At 39.7% G+C, this 15259-nt stretch overlaps 2 protein-coding genes across 2 annotated transcripts in view; both read left to right on the top strand.

Annotated features, from left to right (window-relative positions):
* Window positions 1-6472, top strand: part of LOC149300802 (putative serine carboxypeptidase CPVL) — a 33639-nt gene extending 27167 nt beyond the window's left edge. The window contains exon 12 of the mRNA XM_089484904.1: window positions 6368-6472. Within this exon, the coding sequence (XP_089341030.1) occupies window positions 6368-6472 (105 nt within the window). The remainder of the gene's footprint in view (window positions 1-6367) is intronic.
* Window positions 6473-11735: 5263 nt separating this feature from the next.
* On the top strand, window positions 11736-14495 carry LOC149300803 (uncharacterized). Its single transcript, XM_089484810.1, has one exon. The coding sequence runs from the start codon at window positions 11736-11738 to the stop codon at window positions 14493-14495; it is 2760 nt and encodes a 919-aa protein (XP_089340936.1).
* The last annotated feature ends 764 nt before the right edge of the window (window positions 14496-15259 follow it).

The raw sequence follows: 15259 nt of genomic DNA on the forward strand, positions 1-15259 counted from the left end.
TAGATTTTTTTTGATGTTGATGGTGTTTATATGGTCGTTCATGGGAGCAAGAACCAATACCACAACCATTAGCTCTTTCTATATGTCGGTATGTGGAATGCATTGCGGTATTAGTTTAGAGTTTACAAACGCCAATCTGTGGTTGTTTGTCACTGGATTAGTGGTCACAGAGTTTGGGTTTCTTGCTTTATTTTAGGCTTAGCCCCTATTTAATGTCTTTCTGTTGGACCTCCTTGGACCATTTTGTGGGTAATTACTAATTCAGAATATGTGAAAATGGAAAAAGAGGAAGCATATAATATGCTGGAGACTGGAAAGACTCCAATCGCTGGAGACGCTCACCTTGAGCTGTACATGAGCCTCTCTATAACCTTCTTTTGTTCTGTCCCAGTTGTCTACTCTTTTGGGGCCATCTTAATCTGTGATCGTTATATCATCCTTTTTGTAGACATTGGTCATTTTATAAGCCAACACTTTATTATGTGTATTATAGTGTATGCTGATGGCTTATTTAGCCGCTGCCTACACAGAGCCACTCGGTGCCACCCGAGAAGACTCTCTTCTCTTTCAGCATTGACCGGAGAGGCTCCTAACACAATGTTAATACCGCGCAGCCACTAGATTGACCATCATGTAGAAGTCTTCAAACACTTTGACTCTTACTGTTGCACACGCTTTGCACGTTTCTGAGTAAATGCATATTGACTACATAAAATGTTTCCATTGTCCTGACGGTACAGTGTCTTTAGAGCGATTGCAAGGATATTTTAAGTAAAATAAGCACAAATTCCTTTTCGGTGCAGTGGCTTTCATCCATATTGTTAACATGTGTCTGCATATTGTGCCACAGGGCAAGTCACATTCTTTCTAGCGGGAGGCCTTGTCTTCCATTATCTTATTGAGAGAGAGAGAGGCCAGCGGTACAACTATCACCCTCAGCATCTTTGGGCTCTGCAGCAACGAAGAACATTTTTATTTCAAGTTGTGGGTGGATAATATTGCCTCTAATTTGAAATGAAATGAGGCAGAATATTAAACGTTCGGTTCTGCCCAGTTTATCAGCCTTGCCAAAAAAGCTGACATTTATTAGGTTGCAAGTTGAGGCATACTCTTGTGCTTTTGGTCCTCAGACCCCCTCTTTCACAGGTCAGGCAGGAAATATGGGTCACGGTTAATAGGTCTTGGCTCCAGAGTTGGAGTTTACCTTTGTTGTTTGTTGGAAATGAGATGCTGGTGTGAGATCAGTACATTTTGCTGGCAGATGTTACTTCTTCCTTTGTTAGACAATGCTAGCGAGAGAATGAATAGGTCATTGGTGCACATCTGCTCGCTTACAGTCAAGCTAACCTTTGTATTTTCTGTTTTATAGGCTGGCTGCTCGTAAAAGTCTACAAAAGTCTTGCAAGATGCTGATTGCCATCAGTGCTGGCTGTTTAAGTTGAGGTGTTAAAAAGTCTGAGTTTTCCATATGTGTCAATCGAAATAAAGGTCAATTTTGTGTTTAATATTGAAAAAAAGTTTAACCTAGGATAGCTTTGCATCTTTTGTTTGTTTTTCCTTCTCAATACAAGTAGAGCTCAATACCATATTTATACATATAGTACAATATTTTTAGGACTGAAATAGCAAACAATGTTTAAAAAACAAACACACACCATACCCATATGCTTAGGGTCTGCTTAGATGAGAATTCACTTTACTTTTACTTACTACACTTTTATATATTTTGTGTGTGTGTTTTAATGGGGCACACACTGCCAGTGCATTATTTCCTAGTATTGTTTTTAGGGATACACCTTGTTGGGTTCATCACCATGTCTCTTTAGCCTTCTGATCATCCTCAACGATAGGTGGAAGTATGCTCCGAAAGGGACTGTGTTCCAATCATAGGTAGGAGACCCGCTCTGAATTTACTGTAAAACCTGTGGAGCCCATGAATGGATGTTCTAGACACATGTGACATCACTTAGACGCACAGAGGAACGAACATATGCCTCTAGCTGGTCATCTTCTAGGCTCCTGTGAAATGTTCAGTGGAACCGTTCCAGTTTGTTCTGCTCTTGCTTTCCTGTTTGGGATCGTTCTTCAGTAGGACGCCATAGAAAATAACTGCACATCTGTGACGTGTGGACAGTGTAACCAGTCGGCTTTCCCTTTGTGTAATTTAGTTTGCATGTGTACAACTGGCAAACTAACGCTGGCGTGTAACCTGGGAAGCATGTGATCTGTGTGTGTGTGTGTGTGTGTGTGTGTGTGTGTGTATGTATATATGTGTGTGTGTGTGTATGTATATATATATATGTGTGTATATATATATATGTGTGTTTATTTATAAAAGGATGTGTTGTAATCTTAGGAAGTGCTGTGTTTAATCTACTGCTGAGAATGATATAAAGGTTCTGTAACCGTCAGTAGCCCTCCCATTAAATCCTTTAAATTCCTTCGCTATTTTTCCTTTCTATGACTGTTTTTTGTTTTCATTTGTACTCTAGGAATGACTAAATTGTGTAAATGTTATGCTGTGTTAAGATTAATCGGTGTGAAAAAAGAAAATACAAGGAAGGTTTCCAATATTATGGTTATTAAATGGCTTCAACTGTTTGATATGCATTTCCATACATGGACAGCCATGCCGAGCCATCCTACTGTCCCACTCTTACAGGCAATAGGGATAGAGGGCAAATTGGTAGATTGTGATCTTCTCTGTCCAGCCCAAAGAACTGCAAAATTGATGTGTGGCAAAATGGGCCGCTGGCTGGATATATGTCCGGTCGTACACTACATGAGCATACAGATGTGTATATCCAGCCATCTGCTGCACTTATGTCAGGTCAGCCCTGTCATCTCCAGTCTGGCCCTACTATGGCCCTTCCCACCTCTGGCCCCCCTCCCCAACAGATATCCCAGTTTGGACAGCTGCAATGTTGACAGTTTTGAATTTCCTACTTGCATACTTACACCCATGCATACATGTCCTCCGTTGTCTTTATAACTACTCCTTGGTATGTCTGAATGTTATATTTTCTGTTTATACGAGCAAGTCCTCTGATGCTTTGTGTGACAGTTTAAATTGACTTTTCAGAGCAGTAATTTTTATTATCTAGCAAGTAAATAAGAAAAGCAATTGAATTGCCCGTGGAGAGAGTTTGCGGAATAAACAATCGAGTCTATGCTAAAACATCTGCTGTAAACGACAAACTAAATGCTCATACCAAAGCATGTTTTATTAAAAAATTGTATAGAACAGTGTTAAAGAAAAGTTTTAACCATTCGTGCAAGCTGTAAAAATGTTATTCAGTTCGTATAAGTAGAACATTTTTCCTTAATTTGACAATTATACAAAAGCATAAATGGTTGACCAAAAATAAATTGGCCTGTAAAAAAGGGAGCATCCAGTGTATAAAAAAAAATAAATCTATATATTTGGCAGGATTTTGTTTTTCGAAAAGTTTTACCCATATTATGGAAAAAGCCCTAATCTTCTAGGTGTTTCTATCAAGCGTCCGCAGCATCTTTTATGTGTTACCCTCACTGTCTTTATTAAGAATAAGTTGGTATTTAAGGAGGTACGATCTGACCCTGCTTATTTTGCGTATGGTGTTGTAAATCCTTCTCGCCCTCCGCTTAGGAGTTGACGTATATTCAGGTCCGTGTGGAGATTTCAGTGTTGCAGCCGGTGAAGCACCGAGACCCGTCAGCTATGTGTTAATGTAATATTATAATTGCTGTTAATTTTCACGCAGGTGTTGACTCTCAATGTGTTTGTTCATACTTTGCAATTTTTTTTTTATACTAGAAAAAAAGCAGCAGCATGAATGGTTTTGGCATTAACCCGGCCTCTGGGCACAGCTGTTTAAATGCAACAAGCTCCTGTTATCATCTTTACGGCACTATTAAGAAATGCTCACAAAACGTGTGCATGTTCTTTAAATATGTGGAAGAATGGTATTCCACTGTATGTGCTCTTCTCTTGAAATTTGTTAGGAAGGGGTTTAAATGATTTATTAATATAGTAATTTGTATACTAACATCAATCTTTTTTTTTTTTTCCGTACCTTTATTGTTCTTACTGTAAAGAATTCCTTCCTTTGTCTATGAACTCTTCACTTTTCCACTCTTTACATTGGCCCTGTGCATATGTATGCAATGGTATAATATCCCCTCTAAGATGTCATTTTTCTACTGTAGTGTAGTATTTCGTTTTTATGTTGTATTTCATATTTAAAAAAAATAATAAAAAAAAAAAAGCAACTTATTTTAGTCTCTGTTCATAATTAAGATCTCCCAATACCCTTATTAATTTTCTGGCCCTTCCTTGCACGTTTTCTCGTTCTATAATGTTCAAGGTGTGGTCATACCATTGACTTATAAAGAGGAAAAGATAATACCCTCCTCCTGTTAATACCCAGTTTTATACTTGCCAATATTTTATTGGCCTTTTCAGCTGCTGGTATTGCACACTGTTGCCAGATCTGTTGTCTATAATTATTCCTAGTATTTCCCAGGGAGATACCGTTTCTATATGTTTAACTCCGAGCATCAAGGTTTTCAGTCCACTCCTAGTGTGAATCACTCAAGGTCCCACAATCTTTTATTTCTCTACTCTTCCAGTTTGCTTCCCCAGTCATTGTTGAAACTGTAGCTCATACCTCCCAAATGTCCCATTTTTCACTGAAAAGATGGGCTTTTGCAGGCAGTTGGGGTCATTGGCTGGATGGCTCCGATCTCCCTTGACAATTATAGGGAGCTTTAACATTAATGGAGATCAATGCTTTTGTTAGGTGGCTCTTCAGGTGGAATAAGCTGGTAGCCCCGCCCACAGCCTTGCCCACACCTTTTACCACACCCCTTGCAGAGCTCTGACAATTTGACTGACAGGTCTACTGGATAACCAGAGACAATGAGGCTGTCTGTAGCACCACTATTTAATAGACCGGTTAAAATAAGATTTACTTCCACTGGCACTGCATGTCTTTAAAAAGCGGAGCACCAGGACTTGACATCATATATATATATTTTCAGAATCTTAATTTGCCTTTTTCCTGATTTATTTTAGGAAATGTTTTTCAAAGGAATTCTGTATGTAATATATTTGCTGATTATTAGCATTACATTGAAAAAATGAAGTGTTATTTAACAGCCGTGTTCATCTTTGTTTTAATGTGAAGCAGATTAAAAGATAGACATTTTTGGCATGATTGTTTAGTTTAATCCTGAGATATTTAAAAAGCAGACTGTAACATAAGACTGGAAATCTCAGCTTTCATGAGACTGGCTGAAATTTCTTTATTACACTTCAGAGACCTTTTTGGAAGCGAGCTAGAATGTAACGAATGTGGTTCCCCACATTATATATATATATATATATATATATATATATATATATATATATATAATGTGAGTCGGAGCTGTATATGTTACTATAGTTTCAAAACAAAATTTGTGACCTCAAGAGAAATACCCCTCTGTTTGAGGAATTGGTGCCGTATTTCACTGATCTTTAATAACCCCTTAACCCTTTGACCAGAGTTGATGAGTGCTTCGTTCCACACTGTGGTTCGGTGGTGGGACCACAAAGTGTTGCTGAATAATTTTAATGATTTACTGGATTGTGTAGCATGAAGGAGAAGAATTAAAAAAAAAAAAAAGTTATGTTTGTAGAATTTTGAGGTTTGGGGCCAGTGTGAATTGCTTGCTTGGGTTCAGTGTTTGGTTGCCTGTATTAGTATTGACAAAAAGTGGTCGTGGTGTGTCCATAGAACGTCTAGGACTTGGAGACTGGTCAGGAGAATATTTGAAAAGCTTCAGAATATAAGTTATCTGGATGGATTTTCAGTGATAAAATGTTACATAAAGTGGTTGTTCATACTCTGGTTTTAATTTAGGTTTCTAGAGGAGTAGCTCAAGAGGTTAAATGGCTTGTTGTGCCAAACTTGCATCTCAAAACCAAAGATTTTGTTCACTTCTTCTATTACAACATATGCGTGGTATGTTTACCAGCTTTCTGCTGTACGTTTAGCGCTCTGTTACCTTTTTATTGCCACCTTGAACAATGCCGTGTATGGATCAAATATTTTATACTTGCGTATTACAAATGTTTGTAGACTGACCATGATGGTATGTGGTCGGTTTTAATAGCTTGTTGCCATAGAGAGTAAATAATAATATAAAATAACATAGGTACCTTTTTGATTATGTTGCCGGTGAATATCTGAAAATCAATCATCTTGTAACTTTTTTTATTCTTCTTTTTTTTTTTTTTTTTTTTTTTTTTTTGCTGCAGTTTCACCTATTATTGGTTTGTAAACTTAAGAACCTCTAAAATGTATAGCTACTAATTTTTTTTTTTTTTGTCTTTTTCTTTCAGGTAATTGTGAGAGGAGGCGGCCATATTCTACCATACGACCAACCAGAAAGATCCTTTGTGATGATCGATAGATTTATAAGAAACTGTAAATCCCTAACATGCTAGCAGGGATTTTAATGCGAAGCAGGAATCCATGTTTTCCCTGCTCTATAAACCTCCGCAGATGAAGCAGATGTAACCTATTATGTTTAACCCTCAAAGTTCCAAGGGACTGGACCTCTGTCCGTCCTTGAGTAGTTTTTCTTTGTTCATGTTTATTGGAAATGGGTTTTGGTATGCAATGATGAATATAAAAATAAACTAATATCTTTTGGTACTATACGTGCAATTTTATTTCTGTACAAATATACATTTGGAACCGAAGTGCCTACCAAGATTATCCAATAATAAAACTATCACAAAGGTAAGTCATGGGATAGCCCTCCCATTCTTTGAATTCAGTTCCATTAACAAAATGCACTTATGACTTGTAGACGATACTAAAATATGTAACACACACCCATTATAATCATCTTTTATTACTAATTAATTCACTTACGGGAACATTTTGGCAAAGTAATTCATCATCTAAAACAAGACATGTATAAATAATAATCTACTAAAGACATGTACTATTGTACGGCCTGTTTTTTGTTGAATATTTTTGTCAATTTAACAATTGATATAATGAAGCGGATAGAAAGCTGAATAAAATAGGATGTTTCACTGCACTCCTTAGTGACTTGTTTGCCCCAGGACAAAAACTATATTAATAGTGGAATTCCAATTCGAGAAAGATACTAGAATTAAAGAAATGGGGTCACTACATATTGGTAAGCGGGTTTGTGTGTCACTAGGTCTCCCTGCTGTCATAAGATCTCATGGGGGGGGCAGAAACTCCATTAGAAATTGCAAACATTTTACATGTTACATTGTAATATTTTAAATATTTATCTGGCAATCTTGTTAAGCAATGCTTTTTTCCTATTTTGCATGGGACACGTTTTCAAATATCCCTTATTTACTTATTTTTAAATGTATCGAATCCGTTAAACTAGGAAAATGAGCACTGTGTGTAGCAGTACTGTGCATCCCTTAATTAACCATTTGCTTATGAAACCTTTACCACCAGGTTGGCATGAAAGGGTTTTATATGTTACATAACGAAATGAGATTATACAATTGATTGACAAGATACCTCCTGTCAAAAGACCCATAACCCATTTTGACTGCCCCACTTAATTGTTCCTCTTTACACGTTCACGTCTTTATCTTGTATTTGGCTGTCATAATGAATGTATTTCTCACCTAAATGCAGTGTATTGATTGTGATAATTAAACACTGCCGTCATATTAAAGTGTGTGGGGGTTTTTTTTGTTTGTTTTTTTGCATTACTGTAGCAGCCTGGGCTTGTGTATATGTCCCAATATTGGTTAAAAAAAAAGTATATTTGTGCAGCCAGATGCTGCTGCTTTGCCAAGAGAAAGAAGAAACCGACCCAAAGAAGAAGAGCTTCACCCGGAGAATTCTCTGCATCGATTAAACAGGGAAGCTTTGTATCTCTGTGCAGCCCCCCAAGACAGCCAGACCCTTACATCTGTAAAAGTTGTACCCCTTGTTGGTGGTCCTACGTTAGATAGCACACGTGAATGAATTTACGAATCATGAGACGGCCTAATGGATGTGGGCATGGTTTTGCTGGGGGGCAGCATTTCACCCTTGGACCCCAGGCAGCACAATGTTTTGGGATGACCCTGTATAGCCTACATTATCTAATAATTTCCTTTCACTGAACTTCCCCTTTACTTGGGGTGCTACTTGGTGGAATGCAGTCTGAGGACCCTGATCTAATCTGTCTGTACATACAGGGCTCCTGTTCTACATTTGCAAACCTCTTAGTTAAGGCTCCTTGTATGTATTAGACCAACACGTCCTTGAATGTTGCCCAATCTAGAGCTAGGGTGGAATTTATCAATTGCCCTTCAGAAATCTAGCATTTTTTTATTATAGTATTATATGTAATGCAAAACAATGTGGTTATTGGGAATATCTTTTTATTTTTTTATTTTTAATTATTGAACCAACATTTACTTCTTAGGACTAGCTTTTGATAGCATCAACCTCCCAACCATATGCAGTTCTTTCGATCAAGCTTGGTGATCTATTTTGTCTGATGCCACAGATAGCAAAAGGCTTGGACAGTTTGCCTCCTCTTCTCCTTATCTGTATTGGCATTATCAATCAACATATTGTTTTAACCTTACCCCCACCTTTCCAATTAAAAATCCTTAAGAAGTCCCCTTGCCTCGAGTTTACAAAACAATAGAACAAAAGGGGAAAAGTTGTGCTGTTTGCATTTTTGCATTTGATTGTGAGAGTCGGTTTGGGCTGTGGCATTACTGGTAAGGGCTGCAACATGTTTTCAGACAGAATACAAAATGTAGCTTTTTTGGCAGATTTATGATATATCCGTTAAGCTACTTACTGCGAAGAAATGATTTAATTAGGGACAATAATAAAAAAATATTTTATTAAATAACAATAATCAAGTCCATCCAAGAAGATCGCTATAGAGAATTCAATCCTATAACTGAATCAGAACCACAAGAAGAGTATAGTGACCAATTAACATGTAACTTGGATATCTATTTTCTGCTAAAAGTGAACAGATTGAAAAATAAATTCCCAACACCACCTCAGCAGCCCGACATGTGTTTTGCCTTTTGCTTCATTAGGCACTGATGGTCTAACATCACCCAGAGACAGTTTGGGGCAATGGTTAGACTAAATTGCTTTGTTCTCCAGAATAACCAGTTTAGCCCAAGAATAACAGACCATAAGCTTGCAGGAACAAGTTTGTCTTCTGTACCAGTATGCCTTGTGTTTGTTCATGTTACTGTTACTCTTTTCTTTATTTCTTTTATTTCAGAGTAGAAATTTCGGTACAAGAGACCATGGTCTAGAATGGCAAGGTTAGATGTAATGTTTGGAGATTTTACTGAGGGTGGTAGATAAATGGAACAGCCTCCCAGGAGAGGTGGTAGAGGCTGAGCTATTGAGGGAATATGAACATATATGGGATAGGCATAACGCTACCCTGAATATGAAACCAGACTAAGGACTGATTGAGGTCTTAAACGGACAGTCTAGTGTCCCAAGTAGCCTTACCTACAAATAATACAAATGATGATACGTTCTAAGTACTTTAATATGCTTTCTTAAACAAAAAAGCACTTACCTTTAGGAGAATCGAAAATGAAAGGGACCACTAAGCTACAGTATATGTATTAAAGTGCATGTGATGGCCAGAGTGCCCCTTTAAGGTCTTCGCTGGTAACATGCATGTCCTTGTGCCACGCTAAGCACCAACAATCTAGACCATAAAAGAGTTAATATCTAATATCTGTCAGGGTTCACTAATATTTAAGTTAAAAAACTTTATTTTGTTGAGGGACGCTGACTACTACAATAAGGTGCCGGTGTCTTATGCAGTGGTCAAGGTTATTCACTTCCAAGGACTCAGTGGTCTCTTCTTGAGTTTAATCCCTTTTTTTTTTTAATTGTAGTTTCAGAAAGGCTTCACCCGCATGTTTTCTTGACAATGCCATAAGCCAGATAGAAATCACAGAACACAGTGTGATATAGCGTTTGTACGCTATAGCGTTTCTGGTTGCGTCAGCTGTGTCTTAATTATATTTGTTTTCTCCTGTCATCTTGGAACCTCTGGCATTTCCTGGTGTCTTGTGGAGTCATTAGCTTTGTACGGTTATGGGACTTGATGTTATCCAACTGTCATAAAAAAAATTCTTGGAAGGAATTTTAAGTTCAGCACATGAAGTTTTAGAAGGAAACAAGACAGGAATTAACCAAAATACATCTCCGCAATAAATAAATACATATAGCTTTAATATATATATATATATATATATATATATACACACTAAAACATATGATGATGGAATAAAAAATGTATCCAGGGAAAAAACAGTGGATGAAATAGTTAACCCTTTCAATAACACAGGGTACATAGCATATAGAAAATAGAAAAAAGTCAGAATATACTATTAGAGGTAGAAAATGTCCTTATATATAATCCGTTGATCACCCAATAAAATAGTACAGAAACTTACTCTAAAAACAATGAACTTTGCCATTGCTAAAAATTCAGCTAAAGACTCATTCCTCAAGAAAGGAAAAAAAAACGTATTCGGTTTCACGGCGTTCATTAAGTTTTATCAATACTCATATTTCCATAATGTGCAATACACAACATTATTAATGTATATAGCACTATATTATGCATTGCTGTAATATATTACCATGATTTGTTGATTTATAAACATAGGGACTTATTATTAGAAAAAGTTTTTTAGAAAGTTGATGTATGAGAATGTGCGTAGCAATGCATGGATACATTACATATATCTATTATATATAGCATTTATAGTCTAGTATATCGTCAATATACTGAGTCAATAAATAAAATACTGCTCATACAAAAGTAATACTATTTGTCATTATGTTGCCATTCATATACTGTATTATGTATTTGATTTCATCTCAAATAAAAGATCCAGAACCCTAGCAGAGTAGATGGCATTTTACAAAGAGCAGCATGTAGTGTCCGTCAGAGGTAGCTCTCCATGTGTTAATGAAATCAGTGTGTTAGCAGGCACAGCTACAGATCTATTAAGGGGGGATTGGGAGTTTGAGCTGAGCATTTGGCTTTGGCTGAGAGTAGTCCTTTGTTCCCCAGTAAAGTGTGCTCTCTGCCTCACATGTGTTGTATGTTCCTCCTCCCACCAGCAGCTCTGAGCTGCCTCTCCAGGATCCTCTTTCCTTGCTCACAACCTCTAGGGACCAAGTGTGGGAAGCACGTATTTCCGTCTGGAACTCAGATCCACAAACTTTCTGATGCATTCTGATTTATCCTGCACAAAAGAAAGATAAGCTCACAGTTTGTGCATTCATTTGCTGCTTGCGGGGAAAGCTGAACCTCCTACACTTTTGGATATCTGGATCCCTGTATAAACAAAAACACAGCATGGAGAACAGACTTGGAAGGCGACTCTAGATCGACTCTTGAAAAGCAGTGGCCATGGCTCTAGAGACTGCTGCCAGACTATCAATCTACACAGCACAGCCAGACATCAGAACATAAAGTGCCTGGTTTGCTAAAGGCTGCTTTGGAGACCTCTGAGATGCACAGTGAGTTTACATGAATACATTTTGTGTGGATTGTAAACAGTATCATTTATAGTTTTGTGAGACTGCTAAGCTTGACATTGACTCAGCAAGCAATGTGACAACAGTCGAGAACTCAAAGTAGTCCTAGAACAAGTTGGGGATGCACACAGTTGGGTTGCTTTTTAACTTGCCCCAGGTGACATGGAAAAGGCTGTGCACCTATTGCTGCTGATGCTGGTGGCTTGTAACATCTGCTGGAGCGTGCAGCTGAAATGCCCAGAGCCATGTGATTGCCAGCATCTCCATCACATTCTGTGCTCCAATAAAGGTTTACTTGCTGTGCCCAAACTAAGCCCAATTGGAAGCCCAAGTGGAACTAAGACTTATAGTTTGGGAGGAAATTTTATCTCCAATATCAGTTCCTTGGATTTCTTGAACTTTCCACATTTGCAGAGGCTTGATCTGCAATACAATAGAATACATTTTATCCACCTCAAAGCTTTTGAGAAACTCGGCCACCTTGAAGAATTGTACCTTGGCAATAATCTCCTTCCTGTGGTGGCCCCTGGTGCCTTATCCCCTCTTAAAAAACTCAAAGTGCTCAATGTGAATAGCAACCGACTCAACAATGTTAGCAAAGCCAGCTTCTCCAGCCTGACATCACTGATTAAGCTGAGATTGGACAATAATGAGATCCAGAACTTGCACGGCTCTCCATTTTCTGCTCTCTCTAACTTGCTGTATTTGCATCTGGAGAACAATAAAATCACCAATATCAGTAAAAATGCCTTTGCAGGGCTTGGAAAGTTGCGTCTACTCAGCTTGTCTGGGAACCCTCAGCGTTCCCTTCGGCATTCCACCTTTTTACCTCTCAGGTCACTCAGCACACTCACCATGGCTGGAAACCACCTGCAACAAATAGGACCAGGAATGTTTCATGGATTACAAAGGCTTTCAAGGCTCATTCTCAGCTCAAATCAACTTTCGTTGTTGCATAATAAAACATTTCAGGGGCTTGGGGCACTTCAAGAGCTACATTTGAATGGGAATTTGTTGCAGCAGCTCCCAGAGGGTTTACTGGTTCCATTGCCCAATTTAGAGGTACTGAACCTGAGCCATAATGCACTGTCCAACCTTCATCCTGGGGCTTTCCATGGGGTAAGCCGTTTAAGGGTGCTGGATTTGCAACACAACATGCTGAGCTTCCTGCCTGATCAGATGTTTTCTGGTAACCCAGCTCTTTATCGACTACAGCTGGATGGCAATCGCTGGAACTGTGACTGTCATCTATTGGGACTTAAGCATTGGATTCAGAGAATCCTGTACCCTCGGAGCCGGATGCTAACCGTGTTTGTGCAGTGCTGGGAGCCTCAAGAGGTAGCAGGGAAATACTTAGATTATTTAGAAGATTCATATTTACGGGGGGAGGGGGGATGTATTCTCAACACAACCCCTGCTGCACAGGAGCAAGGAGCGATTAGCACCTTAAGACACAAGGATTTGGTAATGCACCATGCTGCAAAAGACAGGAAGGATGAACCAAGTGTGAAAATTATAGAGCAGATCATGACTAGAGCTCCCAAAAAGCAAGAATTGCTACTACCTCTGTCCACACTCTCATCACAAAGTTCTTCAGATAGTGGAACATTTGAATTGAGACAACAGGCCAACACAACAAAAAAGACACAGAGCATAATCAGGGAAAATACAAACAAGCATCAGGGACAGGGTACAGTGCCAAGGGAGAAAGGCAGTGACTCTGCAGACACATTGCACCGCGGGCAAATGCTCACCGAATCTGTGAAGCCAGGAGAGACCAAATCAGAATTGGCTAAACCCAGCCAACTCAATCCCGAATCCGAAAAATTACACCCAAAGTTTTCCGTACCAGTGACTCAGACATTAAGACCATTGCACTCCAAGCATTCGGGTATTCTGCCTTCTACATCCAAAAATTTACACCCCAGTGTTCCAGAAACGGATACCTTGCATCACCCTGATCCTTTGGAGCCGCCTTCTGGGTCTGCGCATGCAAAGTTTCTTGGCACCGTGAAACCTCCTCATGAGATAATGCATGATGATGCACGTAAGTCTAAATTTACAATGCTACATCAGGATGATACTGCAGGCAAAGGTGATTCCCATGACATCCCAGAGGCTGGTACCTTGCACCACCGACACCCTGACGCCATGCAGCCATCTCCCAATTCATTCCAGGATCAAGAGACTGAGCTGCTGGACCCAGTTGCTGAGACGCTGCATCAGGTAGCCCCTCTGCCATCTCTCCTTTCTGACCCATGTGAATTCAACAAGCTATACTTGCTGAACCTGTCTGTGGAGTCTGTAGGGAGCAGCACTGCTAGGATCCGCTGGCAGGTTCTGACCTCTCATACACGAGGCCCTGTGCTGTTTAGGGTGCTGTATGAGCGATTTGGGCAAACTGGCCGTTACCAGCGCTTTGTTTATCCACGAGGCCCAGCGGAATCACTGACCTTGCAAGAGCTGACTGGGGACACTCCATATTTAGTATGTGTGGAGAGCATAATTGGTGGAAGAGCATGCCCTGTGGCCCCTAGGGATCACTGTGTAGGACTTGTGACCTTACCATCTAAGGAAGACTTACCTCTGCTAAATTACCAATTGCTTGCCCTGGCCCTTCTTGCCCTAAACGCTGTGCTGCTTCTCTTTGGGTTGGTCATCTGGGGAACCAAGGCAGCCCGTAAGAAATGGGGCCGCAGACGGACCCCTGTCCACGTACGGCAAATGTACTCAACACGCCGCCCTTACAGGTCTGTTGGTACCGGAGTATCTACTGATTTCTCAGGTTTTCAGTCACACAGGCCACGCACAGCAGTATGTGCCCTGGGAGAAGCAGATCTCATAGAATTCCCCGGCTGCGATCGTTTTAGAGAAGGAATCAACATACACCGAGAAGACCTGCTGCAGAGGTTCACAGACTGACGTGCACATCAATAAGGGAAGGTGATCCGACCAACTGGAAACACCCTTTAAATGACGTGTTTAGATGTTCTGAATGCCGGATGAATGATGTAACCAAAGCGGAGCAGTTCCTGCCATACTATGACTATTTATTATGACTAAAGTTCTTAAGTTCCCTTTGAACTTTTTTGGGTGTAAAAGAAACGTAACAGCGAGCACCCAAGGGGGGCGCTTTCATAATATTTGTATGGGAGAGATGGTGACTCCGATGTCTGGTGGTTTTTTAACATGAACTGAATTCTGAATTTGTCAACCAAGCCAATTGTTTTCCGGCTTCTTTTCGAGGATGAATAGCCAGGGCCAACCTCAGGACTGCAACTTACCCGGGACATCTTTAATTCCAGAGAGCCTTCTACGACAGGAACAGGCAACCTCTGGCTCAACAGCCGAGGTGGATAATGGCTGTGGTGGCCGGCAGAGCATTATGGGAGTTTTTGGTCACATCAAGCAATGTACTTAGACCATTACACAGGTTTTACAGGCCTCTCTGAGGGAGAAGGCATTGCGTGGTTGTACAGTATCTTAGTAACTTCCATAAAAGAAAGTCGGACAACAGTCGCTTATTTATTGCTTGTAATGTACTAAAGCATGCGTTGAAAGGGGGCTGGGGGAAGTTTTACTAGGTTATAACTTTCAGGCCTGAATGAAAGAGCGGTAATTAACATGGTAGAAAAAGTTGAGAACCCTTAAGGAGGCCAAATAGTTCCCAGCCATTTATTTTCAGG

The sequence above is a fragment of the Sceloporus occidentalis genome, unplaced genomic scaffold, assembly GCF_023333645.1.
Source record: "Sceloporus occidentalis isolate IW3139 unplaced genomic scaffold, rSceOcc1.0.p SCAF_23, whole genome shotgun sequence".
In the NCBI taxonomy this organism is placed as follows: domain Eukaryota; kingdom Metazoa; phylum Chordata; class Lepidosauria; order Squamata; family Phrynosomatidae; genus Sceloporus; species Sceloporus occidentalis.

Bases quoted from the DNA above. Each gene is read 5' to 3' on its own strand.
- LOC149300803 (XM_089484810.1), top strand. From the start codon at position 11,736: ATGGAAAAGGCTGTGCACCTATTGCTGCTGATGCTGGTGGCTTGTAAC.